Consider the following 22,795-nt stretch of genomic DNA (forward strand, 5'->3'; position numbering starts at 1 on the left):
TGCATGGAGGTGATCGGTTTGATGGTAGCCGCCATGGATATTGTTCCATTTGCCCGTTACCACCTCAGGCCTCTGCAGTTATGCATGCTCAGGCAATGGAACGGGGATTATGCGGACCAGTCTCCGCGAATTCTTCTGGATCAGGCGACTCTCCCTTGGTGGCTGTCTCAGGATCATCTTTCCCAGGGAACTTGCTTCCACATACCCTCCTGGGTGATTGTGACCACTGACGCCAGCCTGCTGGGATGGGGAGCTGTCTGGGGCTCTCTAAAGACTCAGGGGCCATGGATTTGGGAGGAGTCTGTTCTCCCCATAAACATCCTAGAGCTGAGGGCAATTTTCAATTTTCTTCTGGCCTGGCCTCAACTAGCTTCAGCCTGGTTTATCAGGTTCCAGTCGGACAACATAACCTCAGTGGCTTACATCAACCATCAGGGAGGAACTCGGAGTTCCTTGGCCATGACAGAGGTAGCCAAGACTACTCGGTGGGCGGAGACTCACAACTGCTGTCTATCTGCGATCCACATTCCAGGAGTAGACAATTGGGAAGCAGATTTTCTGAGGCTTCCCTGATGAAACAGACAGGTGTGTTTTTAAATATAAGAGTCATTTGGTTGACTTCTGTTTTTTATGTATACCATTAAATTGTGGAATGTTTAACCATATTTGAGAGTCTGAGCTTATTCTATCTACTGAGGACATTGGAGAGACCGGCAATAACGCTGTGACAGTGAGCTGGGACAGTGCAAGTTCCCAGTCTGCCTGACTGAGCATAATTGGGTGCTGCTCCATTTGTGAGTATTCATTTGTCATCCAAATGATCCATTCTGTACCAACTGTATCACGCTAGGAGGCACCTTTTGTCTTGTGATTTCATTCACAGAGAAAGTTTCAATCTACAACTCCTATAAGAGAGGGCATTCACATTTTTCATATATGGGCATGTCATGTTATGCTAAGTAGCAGATTAATGCTGAAGATATGGCTATTATGAGTATACTACTAAGTTGCTGCTATGATGCGTTGAGCTATAAAATAGACTTTAAAACCTCTAGGACTAAAATAGGGTACCTATATAGAAATTGAAATGACCACTTTTGAAGGTCATGTGCCTAGATAGGTTTCTGGTATTCAACCATGGCTTCCTCTTTCTCTGTAAAGAGGGATATGATGATTGTCATCTGAAAAGAAAACTTGCCTTCTCAGTTAATATTTGCAGGAGCTCTTTTATATCCTAACTTGTTCACAGATAAGGTTAAGTTATGGGACTTTTCAAGGTGTCAACCTGCAACCCTTAGGTTGCAACAGAGCTCAGCCACAGTGCCTTAGCATGCTGAGCTGATAGATAGGATCATTGTGAAACCAAGTTGAAAAGTCCAACAGAAAAATATGTTTCTTATAAGATTGACATGAGATTTAGAGTATTTGTTTAATCATTTGTTAATAATTACTAATCATTGTCACATCCCAATTGTTGTATTATGAACTTTTTTTTTACAATTGCCTTTTTAAATCAAAATGATACTTTATTACATACATATCTGAATAATTTCTTTAGAAGAACATAATGTATTGGTATCACTAGACTTTTGTGCAGTGCTGTAATACATTAACATGCATATTAAGTGTTACAGCTTTATGAAGAGATTTCACTTGTTTGCAGCAAATCTTTTTAATGGGCAAACACTCACCACTTGCTTTATACGGATGGTCCTATATGGACTTGTTACTGGAGTAGAAAACCCTCACCATAGTTTTCTTAGAAAAACTCTCATTGTTTTGCAATAAAGTATCTAATCCCCCTTGCTGAGGGTAATTATATTTCTTTCATGTAATTGGCAAGAGTCCATGAGCTAGTGACATATGGGATATACAATCCTACCAGGAGGGGCAAAGTTTCCCAAACCTCAAAATGCCTATAAATACACCCCTCACCACACCCACAATTCAGTTTTACAAACTTTGCCTCCTATGGAGGTGGTGAAGTAAGTTTGTGCTAAGATTTCTACGTTGATATGCGCTTCTCAGCATTGTTAAAGCCTGATTCCTCTCAGAGTACAGCGAATGTCAGAGGGACGTGAAGGGAGTATCACTTATTGAATACGATGATTTCCCTAACGGGGGTCTATTTCATGGGTTCTCTGTTATCGGTCGTAGAGATTCATCTCCTACCTCCCTTTTCAGATCGACGATATACTCTCAGTTTACCATTACCTCTACTAATAACTGTTTTAGTACTGGTTTGGCTATCTGCTATATGTGGATGGGTGTCTTTTGGTAAGTATGTTTTTATTACTTAAGACACTCTCAGCTATGGTTTGGCACTTTATGCAATTATATAAAGTTCTAAATTATGTATTGTACTTATATTTGCCATGAGTCATGTATTTCCTTCTGCAGACTGTCAGTTTCATATTTGGGAATGTAAACACTTTAAGAATTTTATTTCTTACCTGGGGTTTAGCCTTTTTTTTCCAATTTGACTACTTTTTTGCAATTGCGGGTGTTAGGCCCGCGGGTGCATCAAATGCTAGACTTTATTGCGTCATTTTTGGCGCGAACTTTTTTTGGCGCGAAAAGATATGTTTATGACGCAACTTCGTCATTTCCGGCGTCATACGTGACGCTGAGACCTTTCACACGGCGGCCTCATTAGTGAAGCAAGTGTGTCATTTCCGGTCATTTTTGGCGCCAAAAAGTTTACGTTACGTTGTGCGTCATACTTGGCGCCAATTTTTTTTTCATTATTTCAATACCCCATTGATGTTTGCCTCCTGCTTTCTTCTCTATCAAGAGGCCTATGCTTTTGCATTTTTTCCCATTCCTGAAACTGTCATTTAAGGAAATAGATCATTTTGCTTTATATGTTGTTTTTTCTCTTACATTGAGCAAGATGTCCCAATCTGATCCTGTCTCTGAAGTTTCTGCTGGAACATTGCTGCCTGACATCGGTTCTACCAAAGCTAAGTGCATTTGTTGTAAAATTGTAGAAATTATTCCACCGAATGTCATTTGTAATAGTTGTCATGATAAACTTTTACATGCAGATAGTGTATCCATCAGTAATAGTACATTGCCAGTTGCAGTTCCTTCAACTTCTAATGTGCATGATATACCTGTAAATTTTAAAGAATTTGTTTCTGATTCTATTATGAAGGCTTTGTCTATATTTCCACCTTCTAATAAATGTAAAAGGTCTTTTAAAACTTCTCATTTAGCTGATTAAATTTCAAATTACCAACAACATAATAATTCATCCTCTTCTGATGAGGATCTATCTGAAACAGAAGATCCTTCCTCAGATATTGACACTGACAAATCTACTTATTTATTTAAAATAGAGTATATGCGTTCTTTATTAAAAGAAGTGTTAATTACTTTGGATATTGAGGTAACCAGTCCTATTGACGTTCAGTCTAATAAACGTTTAAATGCTGTTATTAAACCTCCTGTGTTTTTCCCATTCCTGAGGCTATTTCTGATATGATTTCTAGGGAATGGAATAAGCCAGGTACTTCCTTTATTCCTTCTTCAAGGTTTAAGAGATTGTATCCTTTACCAGTAAAATCTATAGAGTTTTGGGAAAAGATCCCCAAAGTTGATGGGGCTATTTCTACTCTTGCTAACTGTACCACTATTCCTATGGAAGATAGCACTTCCTTTAAGGATCCTTTAGATAGGAAGCTTGAATCTTATCTAAGGAAGGCCTATTTATATTCAGGTCATCTTCTCAGACCTGCTATTTCTTTGGCTGATGTTGTGGCTGCATCAACTTTCTGGTTGGAAAATTTAGCGCAACGTGAATTGGATTTTGACATATCTAGCATTGTTCGTTTACTGCAACATGCTAATCATTTTATTTGTGATGCCATTTTTGATATTATCAAAATTGATGTTAGATCCATGTCTTTAGCTGTATTAGCTAGAAAAGCTTTGTGGCTTAAATCTTGGAATGCTGATATGACATCTAAATCTAGATTACTATCTCTTTCATTCCAAGGTAATAATTTATTTGGTTCTCAGTTGGATTCTATTATTTCAACTATCACTGGAGGAAAAGGAGTTTTTTTTGCCTCAGGATAAAAAACCTAAGGGTAAATCTAAGGCTTCTAACCGTTTTCGTTCCTTTCGTCAGAATAAGGAACAAAAACTCAATCCTCCTCCCAAGGAATCTGCTTCCAGTTGGAAGCCTTCCTCAAATTGGAATAAATCCAAGCCATTTAGGAAACCAAAGTCTGCCCCTAAGTCCGCATGAAGGTGCGGCCCTCATTCCAGCACAGCTGGTAGGGGGCAGATTAAGGTTTTTCAAGGATTTTTGGATAAAATCAGTCCAAAATCATTGGATTCAGAGCATTGTCTCTCAAGGGTATCGAATAGGATTCAAAGTAAGACCTCCTGTGAGAAGATTTTTTCTCTCACATATCCCTGTAAATCCAGTAAAAGCTCAGGCTTTTCTGAAGTGTGTTTCAGACCTGGAGTATTCAGGGGTAATAATGCCAGTTCCTCTTCAGGAACAAGGTTTGGGGTTTTATTCAAATCTATTCATTGTACCAAAGAGAGAAATTTGTTCAGACCAGTTCTGGATCTGAAACTTTTGAATCGTTATGTAAGAGTACCAACTTTCAAGATGGTGACTATAAGGACTATTCTGCCTTTTGTTCAGCAAGGACATATGTCCACAATAGACTTGCAGGATGCATACCGTCATATTCCGATTCATCCAGAACACTATCAGTTTCTGAGATTCTCTTTTCTAGACAAGCATTACCAATTTGTTGCTCTTCCATTTGGCCTAGCAACAGCTCCAATAATCTTTTCAAAGGTTCTGGGTGCCCTACTATCTGTAATCAGAGAACAGTGTATTGCGGTGTTTCCTTATTTGGACAATATCTTGGTACTAGCTCAGTCTTTACATACTGCAGAATCTCACACGAATCAACTAGTGTTGTTTCTTCGGAAACATGGTTGGAGGATCAATTTACCAAAAAGTTTCTTGATTCCTCAGACAAGGGTCACCTTTTTAGGTTTTCCAGATAGATTCAGTGTCAATGACTCTGTCTCTAACAGACAAGAGACATTTATTGGTTGCAGCCTGCCGGCACCTTCAGTCTCAGTCATTCCCTTCAGTGGCTATGTGCATGGAAGTTTTAGGTCTCATGACTGCAGCATCAGACGCAATCCCCTTTGCTCGTTTTCACATGAGACCTCTACAGCTTTGTATGCTGAATCAATCGTGCAGGGATTATACAAAGATATCACAATTAATATCCTTGAATACCAATGTACGACACTCTCTGACATGGTGGATAGATCACTATCGTTTGGTTCAAGGGGCCTCTTTTGTTCGGCCAAATTGGACTGTGATCTCAACAGATGCTAGTCTTTCAGGTTGGGGAGCTCTGGCAGCACAAGGGGTTTGGAAATCTCAAGAGGCGAGATTACCAATAAATATTTTAGAACTCCGTGCAATTCTCAGGGCTCTTCAGTCTTGGCCTCTGCTAAAGAGAGAACCGTTCATTTGTTTTCAGACAGACAATATCACAACCGTGGCTTATGTCAATCATCAGGGTGGGACTCACAGTCCCCAAGCTATGAAAGAAGTATCTCGGATACTTGCTTGGGCGGAATCCAGCTCCTGTCTGATCTCTGTGGTGCATATACCAGGTGTAGACAATTGGGAGGCGGATTATCTCAGCCGCCAGACTTTACATCCAGGGGAGTGGTCTCTCCATCCAGATGTGTTTTCTCAGATTGTTCAGATGTGGGGTCTTCCAGAGATAGATCTCATGGCCTTTCATCTAAACAAGAAACTTCCCAGATACCTGTCCAGGTCCAGGGATGTTCAGGCGGAAGCAGTGGATGCACTGATACTTCCTTGGTGTTATCACCCTGCTTACATCTTCCCGCCTCTTGTTTTCCTTCCAAGAGTGATCTCCAAAATCATCATGGAACAGTCTTCTGTGTTGCTGGTGTCTCCAGCATGGCCACACAGGTTTTGGTATGCGGATCTGGTGCGAATGTCCAGTTGCCCGCCTTGGCCTCTTCCGTTACGGCCGGACCTACTATCTCAAGGTCCGTTTTTTTCCATCAGGATCTCAAATCATTAAATTTGAAGGTATGGAAATTGAACGTTTAATTCTAAGTCATAGAGGTTTCTCTGACTCAGTGATTAATACTATGTTACAAGCTCGTAAATCTGTCTCTAGAAAGATTTATTATAGAGTTTGGAAGACTTGCATTTCATGGTGTTCTTCTCATAAATTCTCCTGGCATTCTTTTAGAATTCCTAGAATTTTACAGTTCCTTCAGGATGGTTTGGATAAGGGTTTGTCTGCAAGTTCCTTGAAAGGACAAATCTCAGCTCTTTCTGTCTTATTTCACAGAAAGATTGCTATACTTCCTGATATTCACTGTTTTGTACAGGCTTTAGTTCGTATTAAGCCTGTCATTAAATCAATTTCTCCTCATTGGAGTCTTAATTTGGTTCTGAAGGCATTACAGGCTCCTCCATTTGAGCCTATGCATTCTTTGGACATTAAACTACTTTCCTGGAAAGTGTTGTTCCTTTTGGCTATCTCTTCTGCTAGAAGAGTTTCTGAGCTATCTGCTCTTTCTTGTGAATCTCCTTTTCTGATTTTTCATCAGGATAAGGCAGTTTTGCTGAGTTCTTTTCAATTTTTACCTACGGTTGTGAATTCTAACAACATTAGTAGAGAAATTGTTGTCCCTTCTTTATGTCCTAATCCTAATAATTCTTTGGAGAGATCCTTACATTCTTTGGATGTGGTAAGAGCTTTTAAATATTATGTGGAAGCTACTAAAAATTTTAGGAGGACTTCCAGTCTATTTGTTTTATTTTCTGGTCCTAGGAAAGGTCAGAAAGCTTCTGCTATTTCCTTGGCTTCTTGGTTGAAACTTTCGATTCATCAAGCTTATTTGGAGTCGGGTCAAACCCCGCCTCAGAGAATTACAGCTCATTCTACTAGATCAGTTTCCACTTTGTGGGCTTTTAAGAATGAAGCTTCAGTTGATCAGATCTGCAAAGCAGCAACTTGGTCCTCTTTGCATACATTTTCTAAATTCTACCATTTTGATGTATTTGCTTCTTAGGAAGCAGTTTTTGGTAGAAAAGTTCTTCAGGCAGCTGTTTCAGTTTGATTCTTCTGCTTTTGATTTAAGTTTTTTTCTTTCAAATATGAAATAAACTTATTTTTTTGGGTTGTGGACTGTTTTCAGCGGAATATGGCTGTTTTTATTTTTATTCCCTCCCTCTCTAGTGACTCTTGAGTGGAAGACTCCACATCTTGGGTATTGATATCCCATATGTCACTAGCTCATGTACTCTTGCCAATTACATGAAAGAAAACATAATTTATGTAAGAACTTACCTGATAAATTAATTTCTTTCATATTGGCAAGAGTCCATGAGGCCCACCCTTTTTTATGGTGGTTATGATTTTTTGTATAAAGCACAATTATTTCCAAATTTCCTTTGTTGATGCTTTCTACTCCTTTCTTTATCACCCCACTGCTTGGCTATTCGTTAAACTGAATTGTGGGTGTGGTGAAGGGTGTATTAATAGGCATTTTGAGGTTTGGGAAACTTTTCCCCTCCTGGTAGGATTGTATATCCCATATGTCACTAGCTCATGGACTCTTGCCAATATGAAAGAAATTAATTTATCAGGTAAGTTCTTACATAAATTATGTTTTTTGTATGTAAGGGACACTATACACCTTGTATATTACAGGACACTTATGTAGTCTTGCTATAGAATGACAAGTCAGCCAAGATAAACTAAGCATGTTTTTTTCTTCTTCCAATAGCCAAACTCCACCAACCACTAGCCTTGTTACTAGCGTAGGCAAGGCTAGCCATGGTCATTATGATAGAACAACCTACTTTATGTTGCAGTTCATTATCTGAGTCAAGTAGGGCAGATATGCTTATGGAGTCTGCAGCGTGCCTGCTAATTCTCAAAATTGAAAACCTGAAATTTTTGCGAGTAAAATAGTACAGGAAAAGGAGGAAAACTAAATAAGGAAAGAACATCATAAGGTGTTTTATTTTTAAATGCACATGATTAACTATTTACATTACAATCTCAAAGTGTTTACTGTTCCTTTAAGTGATTATACAAATCTGTATGATTTCTGATTTATCATATTCTAACTTGTTTAGGTCGATGCAATCTTCTCCCTGTGGTGAACAATTCTGGTGCAATATGCAACTCCTGGAAACTTGATCCTTTGACTTTGCGATTTCCATTGAAAGGACTTTTGCCTTATGATAAAGTAAGCAGATTTGAATTAGCAATTAATTTTAGAAGTTGGATGATTCTGAATGTATACTGTGTGTGTGTTTATGTATGTATGTTTTTTTATATATATATATATATATATATATATATATAGAGAGAGAGAGAGAGAAAATAACTCATTGTGTAAACCATTTACAAATCTAAACAAGTCAGAAGACTTGCTTTAATCCCAGAAACTATCTGACTACACTGTTTCCAATGCAGCAAAGGAATCTGGGTAAGATATGCAAATGAGGTTCACAATGACTCACTTTTTTACTTTTAGCCTGCTTTTTAAGACAGACTTCCCTTTACGCCATAGCACTGCTGCATTACACAGCTTTTATGCTTAGCTAGGGTTAGTACAGTGATTCAGACCAATCCCAGGACAGCTGTTTCGTGGTTATTGCCACTCATCAGCTGGGAGTAGGTTGAATCACTGCTTGGAAAAGTTCATTTCTGGGGGAAATTCAACAACAATTAAAATTATGGGGAGGCGAAAAGTGAGTTTAAAATCCTCCACTAAATGCACAATATAGAGAAAATAACTCATTGTGTAAACCATTTACAAATCTAAACAAGTCAGAAGACTTGCTTTAATCCCAGAAACTCTCTGACTACACTGTTTCCAATGCAGCAAAGGAATCTGGGTAAGATATGCAAATGAGGTTCACAATGACTCACTTTTTTACTTTTAGCCTGCTTTTTAAGACAGACTTCCCTTTACGCCATAGCACTGCTGCATTACACAGCTTTTATGCTTAGCTAGGGTTAGTACAGTGATTCAGACCAATCCCAGGACAGCTGTTTCGTGGTTATTGCCACTCATCAGCTGGGAGTAGGTTGAATCACTGCTTGGAAAAGTTCATTTCTGGGGGAAATTCAACAACAATTAAAATTATGGGGAGGCGAAAAGTGAGTTTAAAATCCTCCACTAAATGCACAATATAGAGAAAATAACTCATTGTGTAAAGCATTTACAAATCTAAACAAGTCAGAAGACTTGCTTTAATCCCAGAAACTCTCTGACTACACTGTTTCCAATGCAGCAAAGGAATCTGGGTAAGATATGCAAATGAGGTTCACAATGACTCACTTTTTTACTTTTAGCCTGCTTTTTAAGACAGACTTCCCTTTACGCCATAGCACTGCTGCATTACACAGCTTTTATGCTTAGCTAGGGTTAGTACAGTGATTCAGACCAATCCCAGGACAGCTGTTTCGTGGTTATTGCCACTCATCAGCTGGGAGTAGGTTGAATCACTGCTTGGAAAAGTTCATTTCTGGGGGAAATTCAACAACAATTAAAATTATGGGGAGGCGAAAAGTGAGTTTAAAATCCTCCACTAAATGCACAATATAGAGAAAATAACTCATTGTGTAAACCATTTACAAATCTAAACAAGTCAGAAGACTTGCTTTAATCCCAGAAACTCTCTGACTACACTGTTTCCAATGCAGCAAAGGAATCTGGGTAAGATATGCAAATGAGGTTCACAATGACTCACTTTTTTACTTTTAGCCTGCTTTTTAAGACAGACTTCCCTTTACGCCATAGCACTTTTCCAAGCAGTGATTCAACCTACTCCCAGCTGATGAGTGGCAATAACCACGAAACAGCTGTCCTGGGATTGGTCTGAATCACTGTACTAACCCTAGCTAAGCATAAAAGCTGTGTAATGCAGCAGTGCTATGGCGTAAAGGGAAGTCTGTCTTAAAAAGCAGGCTAAAAGTAAAAAAGTGAGTCATTGTGAACCTCATTTGCATATCTTACCCAGATTCCTTTGCTGCATTGGAAACAGTGTAGTCAGAGAGTTTCTGGGATTAAAGCAAGTCTTCTGACTTGTTTAGATTTGTAAATGCTTTACACAATGAGTTATTTTCTCTATATTGTGCATTTAGTGGAGGATTTTAAACTCACTTTTCGCCTCCCCATAATTTTAATTGTTGTTATATATATTTATATATATATATATATATATATATATATATATATATATATATATATATATGTATATGTATGTATGTGTGTGTGTATATATATATATATATATATATATATATATATATATATATATATATATATATATATATATATATATATATATATATACATATGTGTGTATATGCAGTGTTTATGTATATGTAAATATATATTCACAATTTATAGGCCATCAAAAGGTCGGAAGTATATAAATGGCAAAAACTATCCAATAAACAAGGAATGCTTGTTCCATTAAAACATATCTATAAATGTTCCTTCGGCTCTACCACAGTAGTTTGTGGATATGCTCTTGTGTTTAATCGCCCACCTATATGTAACTGCATTATATTTGTGCTTATACTCACACTAAAATATGCAGAGTCTAATGTGTTGTGCTATCATCCGTACACAAGCTGTGTCTGATTTCCCTTCCAGCCTATCTAAATAAATTACAGGTGCCAATTATCAGCCCATCTTCCATTGTGGGTGCTGGCTCAAGAGGATCCACAGATGCTAGTGTGTTTTTTTTTTTTTTTGTATTATTTGTTAATTTCCTTTGCTGCAACTGAGCATACAAACAGGAATTGAACAATAGACTGCTGGAGCAGTGTAATATCATTTTGACTGTTGTCCTGATTCTGCAATTTATTTTAGCTGTCCCTAGGCAGAACTTGCTATAAATGGTCAAATGACCACTCATACTTTTTTCACCTTAAAGATACCCCCCTAAAGCTTTATTTTGGCCATCACAGGACAGATAGGACTATTATTATTTCTCACCTTCATATTTTGGGCAGCTTTTACTGGACATTGTTCTATCAACACATAGTGGTATTGTGTACAGTTCTGACATTTTTTACCCAGGTTGTTTTTAGATTTTCACACTTCTAAAATATACTCCTGCCTTCTTACTGTCTAGGGAATGTTGTATGACGAGCTATTTTATGGGTTTGATGGCATAAGCTGCGTACATATATTTGTTATGAGGACAAATTAATGAATATTCATAGATTTATCTCCCCCCTCTCTCTCTGCAGTACAAATCCCATGTATTATATTAGCCTTTATTTTTTTTTTTTTTTTTGGCGAAGTTCTTAAAAGGAAATAAAAGTGCAAAAATAAAATGCTCCAATATGTTTTTTTATTATTATTTATATTGACTGTGGCTTGCAGATAACTGTGTTTAACCTCTGCAAAGGAATAAGACACATAGCTAAAGACTGCTTCAGAGCATCAGTGCATTATTGTTACCTAGCTGCACACATTTGGTGAGCCAGTGTCAAGAGGCAAATCTGTGTAGCCGGCAATCACCAGCTAGCTTCTAGTAGTGCACTGCTGCAGACGAGCATATGTACATATGCTTTTTCAACAAAGGATTTAAGTGTCCTAGAATTACATGCTCTGTCTAAAGCATAAAAGTTTAATTATGACGTTCACGTCCCTTTAATTATTATGTACTGTAAGGTATAACAATGAGTTGATGAGATGTGGACATTGGTGGCAGAGAGAATTTGTATTATTTTTTTTACCCTCAAAAAATATACATCCCCTTCTGTCTATTGCACCATAAGATCTTGCTCCCCTGTACTGCAACATACTTTGAGTTGCAGTTTGCAAAACACAGCTAATTAGGATGTGGTAGGTCACCTGTCACAACTGGAGCCAAGTGAGACCAAGAATAAAGAATACCTATCTATGGCCAAGATTATGAGTATCCACTCAGTAATACCAGCACAGGTAAATGTGCGTTGGTGTTACAAATTAGGTGCGATGCTAACTCAACCTCACATTTGCATTTCCTGGAAACCTTGAGCTTACGAGAACACGCTTCCATAGGCTCCAATGGGAGCCTCGTTCTCATGCCGTCAGACACAGCAAAGCACCTAGCCAGGGAGCAATTTGCACAGTGTTGGGCATCAAAATAAAAATATATAGGTATATGAATATATACATACATTTCTTTCATGTAATTAGCAAGAGTCCATGAGCTAGTGACGTATGGGATATACATTCCTACCAGGAGGGGCAAAGTTCCCAAACCTCAAAATGACTATAAATACACCCCTCACCACACCCACAAATCAGTTTTACAAACTTTGCCTCCTATGGAGGTGGTGAAGTAAGTTTGTGCTAGATTCTACGTTGATATGCGCTCCGCAGCAGGTTGGAGCCCGGTTTTCCTCTCAGCGTGCAGTGAATGTCAGAGGGATGTGAGGAGAGTATTGCCTATTTGAATTCAATGATCTCCTTCTACGGGGTCTATTTCATAGGTTCTCTGTTATCGGTCGTAGAGATTAATCTCTTACCTCCCTTTTCAGATCGACGATATACTCTTATATATACCATTACCTCTACTGATTCTCGTTTCAGTACTGGTTTGGCTTTCTACTACATGTAGATGAGTGTCCTGGGGTAAGTAAGTCTTATTTTCTGTGACACTCTAAGCTATGGTTGGGCACTTTTATATAAAGTTCTAAATATATGTGTTCAAACATTTATTTGCCTTGATTCAGGATGTTCAACGTTCCTTATTTCAGACAGTCAGTTTCATATTTGGGATAATACATATGAATAAATCAAATTTTTTCTTACCTTAAAATTTGACTTTTTCCCTGTGGGCTGTTAGGCTCGCGGGGGCTAAAAAAGGCTTCATTTTATTGCGTCATTCTTGGCGTGGACTTTTTTGGCGCAAACATTTTTTCTTTGTTTCCGGCGTCATACGTGTCGCCGGAAGTTGCGTCAATTTTGACGTTTTTTTGCGCCAACAGTGTCGGCGTTCCGGATGTAGCGTAATTTTTGGCGCCAAAAGCGTTTAGGCGCCAAATAATGTGGGCGTCTTTTTTGGCGCTAAAAAATATGGGCGTCACTATTGTCTCCACATTATTTAAGTCTGTTTGTTTATTGCTTCTGGTTGCTAGAAGCTTGTTCACTGGCATTTTTTCCCATTCCTGAAACTGTCATTTAAGGAATTTGATCAATTTTGCTTTATATGTTGTTTTTTCTATTACATATTGCAAGATGTCCCAGATTGATCCTGAGTCAGAAGATACTTCTGGAAAATCGCTGCCTAGTACTGGATCTACCAAAGTTAAGTGTATTTGCTGTAAACTTGTGGTATCTGTTCCTCCAGCTGTTGTTTGTAATGAATGTCATGACAAACTTGTTAATGCAGATAATATTTCCTTTAGTAATGTTACATTACCTGTTGTTGTTCCATCAACATCTAATACTCAGAGTGTTCCTGTTAACATAAGAGATTTTGTTTCTAAATCCATTAAGAAGGCTATGTCTGTTATTCCTCCTTCTAGTAAACGTAAAAGGTCTTTTAAAACTTCTCATTTTTCAGATGAATTTTTAAATGAACATCATCATTCTGATTCTGATAATGATTCATCTGGTTCAGAGGATTCTGTTTCAGAGGTTGATGCTGATAAATCTTCATATTTATTCAAAATGGAATTTATTCGTTCTTTACTTAAAGAAGTCTTAATTGCATTAGAAATAGAGGATTCTGGTCCTCTTGATACTAAATCTAAACATTTAAATAAGGTTTTTAAATCTCCTGTAGTTATTCCAGAAGTTTTTCCTGTCCCTGATGCTATTTCTGAAGTAATCTCCGGGGAATGGAATAATTTGGGTAATTCATTTACTCCTTCTAAACGTTTTAAGCAATTATATCCTGTGCCATCTGACAGATTAGATTTTTGGGACAAAATCCCTAAGGTTGATGGGGCTATCTCTACTCTTGCTAAACGTACTACTATTCCTACGGCAGATAGTACTTCCTTTAAGGATCCTTTAGATAGGAAAATTGAATCCTTTCTAAGAAAAGCTTACTTATGTTCAGGTAATCTTCTTAGACCTGCTATATCTTTAGCGGATGTTTCTGCAGCTTCAACTTTTTGGTTAGAAGCTTTAGCGCAACAAGTAACAGATCATAATTCTCATAGCATTGTTAATCTTCTTCAACATGCTAATAACTTTATTTGTGATGCCATCTTTGATATCATTAGGGTTGATGTCAGGTATATGTCTCTAGCCATTTTAGCTAGAAGAACTTTATGGCTTAAAACTTGGAATGCTGATATGTCTTCTAAGTCAACTTTGCTTTCCCTTTCTTTCCAGGGTAATAAATTATTTGGTTCACAGTTGGATTCTATTATCTCAACTGTTACTGGAGGGAAAGGAACTTTTTTACCACAGGATAAAAAATCTAAAGGTAAATTTAGGTCTAATAATCATTTTCGTTCCTTTCGTCACAATAAGGAACAAAAGCCTGATCCTTCACCCACAGGAGCGGTATCAGTTTGGAAACCATCTCCAGTCTGGAATAAATCCAAGCCTTTTAGAAAACCAAAGCCAGCTCCCAAGTCAACATGAAGGTGCGGCCCTCATTCCAGCCCAGCTGGTAGGGGGCAGATTACAATTTTTCAAAGAAATTTGGATCAATTCAATTCACAATCTTTGGATTCAGAACATTGTTTCAGAAGGGTACAGAATTGGCTTCAAGATAAGGCCTCCTGCAAAAAAAGTTTTTCTTTCCCGTGTCCCAGTAAATCCGGCGAAGGCTCAAGCATTTCTGAAATGTGTTTCAGATCTAGAGTTGGCTGGAGTAATTATGCCAGTTCCAGTTCTGGAACAGGGACTGGGGTTTTATTCAAATCTCTTCATTGTACCAAAGAAGGAGAATTCCTTCAGACCAGTTCTGGATTTAAAAATATTGAATAGTTATGTAAGGATACCAACATTCAAAATGGTAACTATAAGGACTATCCTGCCTTTTGTTCAGCAAGGGCATTATATGTCCACAATAGATTTACAGGATGCATATCTGCATATTCCGATTCATCCAGATCACTTTCAGTTTCTGAGATTCTCTTTCCTGGACAAGTATTACCAGTTTGTGGCTCTGCCGTTTGGCCTAGCAACAGCTCCAAGGATTTTTACAAAGGTTCTCGGTGCCCTTCTGTCTGTAATCAGAGAACAGGGTATTGTGGTATTTCCTTATTTGGACGATATCTTGGTACTTGCTCAGTCTTCACATTTAGCAGAATCTCATACGAATCGACTTGTATTGTTTCTTCGAGATCATGGTTGGAGGATCAATTTACCGAAAAGTTCATTGATTCCTCAGACAAGGGTAACCTTTTTAGGTTTCCAGATAGATTCAGTGTCCTTGACTCTGTCACTAACGGACAAGAGACGTCTAAAATTGATTTCAGCTTGTCGAAAACCTTCAGTCTCAATCATTCCCTTCGGTAGCCTTATGCATGGAAATTCTAGGTCTTATGACTGCTGCATCGGACGCGATCCCCTTTGCTCGTTTTCACATGCGACCTCTTCAGCTCTGTATGCTGAACCAGTGGTGCAGGGATTACACAAAGATATCTCAATTGATATCTTTAAAACCGATTGTACGACACTCTCTGACGTGGTGGACAGATCACCATTGTTTAGTTCAGGGGGCTTCTTTTGTTCTTCCGACCTGGACTGTGATTTCAACAGATGCAAGTCTGACAGGTTGGGGAGCTGTTTGGGGGTCTCTGACAACACAAGGGGTTTGGGAATCTCAGGAGGTGAGATTACCAATCAATATTTTGGAACTCCGTGCAATTTTCAGAGCTCTTCAGTCATGGCCTCTTCTAAAGAGAGAATCGTTCATTTGTTTTCAGACAGACAATGTCACAACTGTGGCATACATCAATCATCAAGGAGGGACTCAGTCCTCTGGCTATGAAAGAAGTATCTCGAATACTGGTATGGGCGGAATCCAGCTCCTGTCTAATTTCTGCGGTTCATATCCCAGGTATAGACAATTGGGAAGCGGATTATCTCAGTCGCCAAACGTTACATCCGGGCGAATGGTCTCTTCACCCAGAGGTATTTCTTCAGATTGTTCAAATGTGGGGACTTCCAGAAATAGATCTGATGGCTTCTCATCTAAACAAGTAACTTCCCAGGTATCTGTCCAGATCCAGGGATCCTCAGGCGGAAGCAGTGGATGCATTGTCACTTCCTTGGAAGAATCATCCTGCCTATATCTTTCCGCCTCTAGTTCTTCTTCCAAGAGTAATCTCCAAGATTCTGAAGGAATGCTCGTTTGTTCTGCTGGTGGCACCAGGATGGCCTCACAGGTTTTGGTATGCGGATCTTGTCCGGATGGCCTCTTGCCAACCGTGGACTCTTCCGTTAAGACCAGACCTTCTGTCACAAGGTCCTTTTTTCCATCAGGATCTCAAATCCTTAAATTTGAAGGTATGGAGATTGAACGCTTGATTCTTAGTCAAAGAGGTTTCTCTGACTCTGTGATTAATACTATTTTACAGGCTCGTAAATCTGTATCTAGGAAGATATATTATCGAGTCTGGAAGACTTACATTTCTTGGTGTCTTTCTCATCATTTTTCCTGGCATTCTTTTAGAATTCCGAGAATTTTACAGTTTCTTCAGGATGGTTTGGATAAAGGTTTGTCTGCAAGTTCCTTGAAAGGACAAATCTCTGCTCTTTCTGTTCTTTTTCACAGAAAGATTGCTAATCTTCCTGATATTCATTGTTTTGTACAAGCTTTGGTTCATATAAAACCTGTTATTAAGTCAATTTCTCCTCCTTGGAGTTTGAATTTGGTTTTGGGGGCTCTTCAAGCTCCTCCATTTGAACCTATGCATTCACTGGACATTAAATTACTTTCTTGGAAAGTTTTGTTTCTTTTGGCCATCTCTTCTGCTAGAAGAGTTTCTGAATTATCTGCTCTTTCTTGTGAGTCTCCTTTTCTGATTTTTCATCAGGATAAGGCGGTGTTGCGAACTTCTTTTAAATTTTTACCTAAGGTTGTGAATTCTAACAACATTAGTAGAGAAATTGTGGTTCCTTCATTGTGTCCTAATCCTAAGAATTCTAAGGAGAGATCATTGCATTCTTTGGATGTAGTTAGAGCTTTGAAATATTATGTTGAAGCTACTAAGAATTTCCGAAAGACTTCTAGTCTATTTCTTATCTTTTCCGGTTCTAGGAAAGGTCAGAAGGCCTCTGCCATTTCTTTGGCATCTTGGTTGAAATCTTTAATTCATCATGCTTATGTAGAGTCGGGTAAGTCCCCGCCTCAAAGGATCACAGCTCATTCTACTAGGTCAGTTTCTACTTCCTGGGCGTTTAGGAATGAAGCTTCGGTTGATCAGATTTGCAAAGCAGCAACTTGGTCTTCTTTGCATACTTTTACTAAATTCTACCACTTTGATGTGTTTTCTTCTTCTGAAGCAGTTTTTGGTAGAAAAGTACTTCAGGCAGCTGTTTCAATTTGATTCTTCTGCTTATAATTTCAGTTTTTTTCATTATAAGATTTAAACTTTATTTTGGGTGTGGATTATTTTCAGCGGAATTGGCTGTCTTTATTTTATCCCTTCCTCTCTAGTGACTCTTGCGTGGAAGATCCACATCTTGGGTAGTCATTATCCCATACGTCACTAGCTCATGGACTCTTGCTAATTACATGAAAGAAAACATAATTTATGTAAGAACTTACCTGATAAATTAATTTCTTTCATATTAGCAAGAGTCCATGAGGCCCACCCTTTTTGTGGTGGTTATGATTTTTTTATAAAGCACAATTATTCAAATTCCTTAATTTTTATGCTTTCGCACTTTTGTCTTATCACCCCACTTCTTGGCTATGCGTTAAACTGATTTGTGGGTGTGGTGAGGGGTGTATTTATAGGCATTTTGAGGTTTGGGAAACTTTGCCCCTCCTGGTAGGAATGTATATCCCATACGTCACTAGCTCATGGACTCTTGCTAATATGAAAGAAATGAATTTATCAGGTAAGTTCTTACATAAATTATGTTTTTTTATGTGTTTTATATGTGTATATACATATATTAACACATAAATATATATGTATATAAGCATATACATATATATTCACAGTATAACCACAGTCCCCATTCACCTCAATGTAAATTCACTTTCAGTTCAGTTTTTTGTTTTTTTTCACCAAACACCCCACATCCCCTCACTTTAACCCCTTATAACTGCTTTGTGCAGTTTTTATATAAAAAAATAAAAATGCTCATCTTTTTATTTTTGTTTAAAGAACTGTCCACTTAATTTGGGGACTCAATTGAGGCATATTTTTTTCATTAGCCAGAGGTCAGACCTCTGGTTAATTGCGCTAAGCACAAAGTGAAACCGCAAGTTTGCGGGAGCATTAACCTGCCACTTGTAATGGCTGGTTATTTAACATGCGCTCGTAAACGGGAAAATTTCCCCCTTTACGGTGCACGTTAAAATAGTGCGCCACTTGTAAACTAGCCTTTTATGTGAAAACAAAGTGTATTATTTTCTATAACACAAAATGGGAGTCTTTTATATCTGCTTACACTGAAAGAAACACTAAAGTCAAAATTAAAGTTTCATGATTTAGAGCTTGCAATAAAAAAAAATGGAAAAAAAATATATCCAATATACATTGAAATGTGCAGAAAATAATATAAAAGGCTGTTTTTAAATGTTCCTCACTTTTTTGTTTTTTTTCCCTTTTTTATTTTGAAGTTGGCAAAAGGACATTAGTGTATAAATAAAATACTCTGTGTTAGAGCGTGTTATTATTATTGTACTGTTACATCCATATAACTAACCCTTGCTTTGCACTTTTCTTCCCCTTTCCAGGATTTATTTGAGCCACAAACTGCTCTTTTGAGATATGTTCTGGAACAGCCCTACTCTCGAGATATGGTGTGCAACATGCTTGGTCTAAACAAGCAGGTACTAAAATGTACAGAATCCTATTTCTCTGCACCTACTGCACTCTCCTATCACTTTTTCTTTGCTATAGCCAACTGAGCAAAACAGTATTGGTAGTAGTCACTTTTTATCTTTTATTTATTTTAATATCTCATAAGGGTCCTATACAAATGCTTTCCCTGTTAAGTGTTTACTACCTTGGGGATGTTAAAATGGAGTAGATATTTGAAAAGTTGACTTTTTTTTTTTTTTTTTGCATTGCTTTTTTCCCTTCCTATAAGGCCAGTCTCAAGAGAGCCCATTGCCAGCTTACTGCACCAGTTAACTACCTTAAGTCTACATCTACTAAAATATGTCCAATTTTTTTTTTTACAAAGATTTCTAGCTAAAAGCAGTGCCAGATTCCCCTTGTGGTGGGTTTTATCTGACTCTGGGCGTCTTGAGGCAGGCCTCATAGTCACTGTTTTGTCTTCTTTTTTTCTTCCTTTATTTTTGTTCTGTCTTGTCCTGCCCATCCTCCAATGCTCTAGACCTTGAACATTGCTCAGGTATGTTCACAACCTTATTCTTGTATTGTGACTAACCGTGCTGCTGGCTGCTTTGTAGCTACTATTCTCAGTTAGCAACTGCATAGACCTGGTCAGGGCTTGAAATTAGCAGGATTGCAACATATCAACACAGCATTTATACAAAAAACTAATATCAGTGATTACATTTATTGGAAGAAAATGTTCAATACCAGCTCCATACAGGCTCTTATGACTATTGCTTTGTTTTACTCTGCTGCTAACTGTTTGCTGACATAGGTGGCTAATAGAAACATTGCATTTTGTTTTGGATAGTATAACTGACTTTTTGTGTTTTTACCCTTCATCTAACTAAAAAAACGTGATATAAATAATTTCAAATTGGTTGGACAGTTAATGTGTTTCCTGTATGCTTTTAAATATAACCTGTTAAATCCAATATATGGAATGCAGATTTTACATATTTTAGATGTTTTAAAGGGGCATGCTAGTGCAATATTAAAATACTAGTCCTAAAGCCCGTTCACACGGGCCATTTTTTGCATTACAGTGGTCCCACCCCTGGCGTTCTCTCCCTCCCACTCTCTTTTGCTTTCTCTCTCCCCCTCTCTTTTGCGCTCTCTCCCCCTCTCTCTCTCCATCTCCCCCTCTCTCTCGCTCCCCTCTCTCTCTCGCTCCCCTCTCTCTCTTTCTCTCTCTCCCCCCTTTCTCTCTCTCTCCCCCCTCTCCCTCTCTCTCTCTCTCTCTCTCTCTCTCTCTCCCCTCTATCTCTCTCTCTCTCCCCTCTATCTCTCTCTCTCTCTCTCTCCCCCCCTCTCTCTCTCGCCTCCTCTCTCTCTCACCTCTCTCTTTCTCTCTCCCCTCTCTCTCTCCCCCCTCTCTCTCTCTCCCCCCTCTCTCTCTCCCCCCTCTCTCTCTCTCCCCTCTCTCTCTCTCCCCTCTCTCTCTCCCCCCCTCTCTCAATCCCCTCTCTCCCTCCCCTCTCTCCCTCCCCTCTCTCCCTCCCCTCTCTCCCCCCCTCTCTCCCCTCTCTCCCCTCTCTCTCTCCCCCCCCCTCTCTCTCTCTCTCTCTCTCTCTCTCTCTCCCCCTCTCTCTCTCTCTCCCCCCCCCTCTCTCTCTCCCCCCCTCTCTCTCTCTCTCTCTCTCTCTCTCTCTCTCTCTCCCCCTCTCTCTCCCCTCTCTCTCTCCCCTCTCTCTCTCTCTCTCTCTCTCTCTCTCCCCCCCTCTCTCTCCCCTCTCTCTCTCTCTCTCTCCCCTCTCTCTCCCCTCTCTCTCTCCCCTCTCTCTCCCCTCTCTCTCTCCCGTCTCTCTCTTTCCCCCCCCCCCCTCTCTCTCTCTCTCCTCTCTCTCTCCCCCCTCTGTCTCTCCTCTCTCTCTCTCTTGCCCCTCTATCTCTCCCCCCTCTCTCTCTCCCCCCCCTCTCTCCCCCCCCCCTCTCTCTCTCTCTCTCTCCCCTCTCTCTGTGTCTCTCCTCTCTCTCTCTCTCTCTCTCTCCCCTCTCTCTCTCTCCCCTCCCCCCCTCTCTCTCTCCCTCTCCCCCCCCTCTCTCTCTCTCTCCCCCCTCTCTCTCTCTCCCCCCTCTCTCTCTCATTCTCTCTCTCCTCTCTTTCTCTCTCCCTCTCCCCCCTCTCTCTCCCCTCTCTCTCTCCCCACATCTCCCCCCCCTCTCCCCACATCTCTCCCCATCTCCCCCCTCTCTCCACATCTCCCCCCTCTCTCCACATCTCCCCACATCGCTCCCCTCTCTCCACATCGCTCCCCTCTCACTCCACACCTCCCCCATCTCTCCACATCTCCCCCCTCTCTCCACATCTCCCCCCTCTCTCCACATCTCCCCCCTCTCTCCACATCTCCCCCCTCACTCCACATCTCCCCCCTCACTCCACATCTCCCCCCTCTCCCCACATCTCCCCCCTCTCTCCACATCTCCCCCCTCACTCCACATCTCCCCCCTCTCTCCACATCTCCCCCCTCACTCCACATCTCCCCACATCTCTCCACATCTCCCCCCATATCTCCACATCTCCCCCCATCTCTCCACATCTCCCCCCTCTCTCCACATCTCCCCCCTCTCTCCACATCTCCCCCCTCTCTCCACATCTCCCCACATCTCTCCCCTCTCTCCACATCTCCCCCCTCTCTCCACATCTCCCCACATCTCTCCCCTCTCTCCACATCTCCCCCCTCACTCCACATCTCCCACATCTCTCCACATCTCCCCCCTCACTGCACATCTCCCCCCCTCTCCCCACATCTCCCCACATCTCCCCACATCCCTCCACCCTCTCTTGAGCTGTTTGAGCTCTCTCCACGGCCCTTCACGGGCCTTCAAGCTAGGCTCCGCCCCTTTCACGGGCTTTCGCGTTAGGCCCCGTCCCCTTCACAATCGGCCACGCCCACTTCTGCTCGGCGCAGTCGGCAGAACAGGTAGGGACTTAGGCCAGTGTGTTTGTCCGCGTGCTGTCTCTACTGCGCATGACAGCTTCGGACAAACACACTTGGCCTTTTATAGTATAGGATTTGTTACATCATTTTATTATTGCAGAAGTGGTCACCAGTAACAGTGTACAGTTGTGCTCATAAGTTTACATACCCTGGCAGAATTTATGATTTCTTGGCCATTTTTCAGAGAATATGAATAATAACACAAAAACTTTTCTTTCACTCATGGTTAGTGTTTGGCTGAAGCCATTTGTTATCAGTCAACTGTGTTTACTCTTTTTAAATCATAATGACAACAGAAACTACCCAAATGACCCTGATCAAAAGTTTACATACCCCAATTCTTAATACCGTGTGTTGCCCCCTTTAACATCAATGACAGCTTGAAGTCTTTTGTGGTATTTGTGGATGAGGCTCTTTATCTTCTCAGATGGTAAAGCTGCCCATTCTTCCTGGCAAAAAGCCTCTAGTTCCTGTAAATACTTGGGTTGTCTTGCATGAACTGCACGTTTGAGATCTACCCAGAGTGGCTCAATGATATTGAGGTCAGGAGACTGAGATGGCCACTCCAGATCCTTCACTTTATTCTGCTGTATCCAATGACAGATCGACTTGGCCTTGTGTTTAGGATCATTGTCATGTTGGAATGTCCAAGTACGTCCCATGCGCAGCTTCCGGGCTGATGAATTCAAATTTTCCTACAGTATTTTTTGATAACATACTGCATTCATCTTGCCATCAATTCTGACCAAATTTCCTGTGCCTTTGTAGCTCACACATCCCCAAAACATCAGCGATCCACCT

General features: G+C 40.0%; 1 protein-coding gene across 4 annotated transcripts in view; it reads left to right on the forward strand.

Annotated features, from left to right (window-relative positions):
* The window catches only part of MED23 (mediator complex subunit 23), a 225,331-nt gene that overhangs the window by 67,578 nt on the left and 134,958 nt on the right, over positions 1-22,795 (forward strand). For 3 of the 4 annotated variants that reach the window (XR_008402041.1, XM_053710679.1, XM_053710681.1), the window contains exons 9-11: positions 8,183-8,295; positions 18,947-19,042; positions 19,552-19,569. Coding sequence is in view for 3 of the 4 variants with exons in the window: in XM_053710679.1 (XP_053566654.1) it covers positions 8,183-8,295; positions 18,947-19,042; positions 19,552-19,569 (227 nt within the window). In the remaining variant the exon portion in view is untranslated. The remainder of the gene's footprint in view (positions 1-8,182; positions 8,296-18,946; positions 19,043-19,551; positions 19,570-22,795) is intronic. The other variant, XM_053710680.1, reaches the window with a different exon arrangement.

This window comes from Bombina bombina, chromosome 4 (assembly GCF_027579735.1).
Source record: "Bombina bombina isolate aBomBom1 chromosome 4, aBomBom1.pri, whole genome shotgun sequence".
NCBI lineage: Eukaryota > Metazoa > Chordata > Amphibia > Anura > Bombinatoridae > Bombina > Bombina bombina.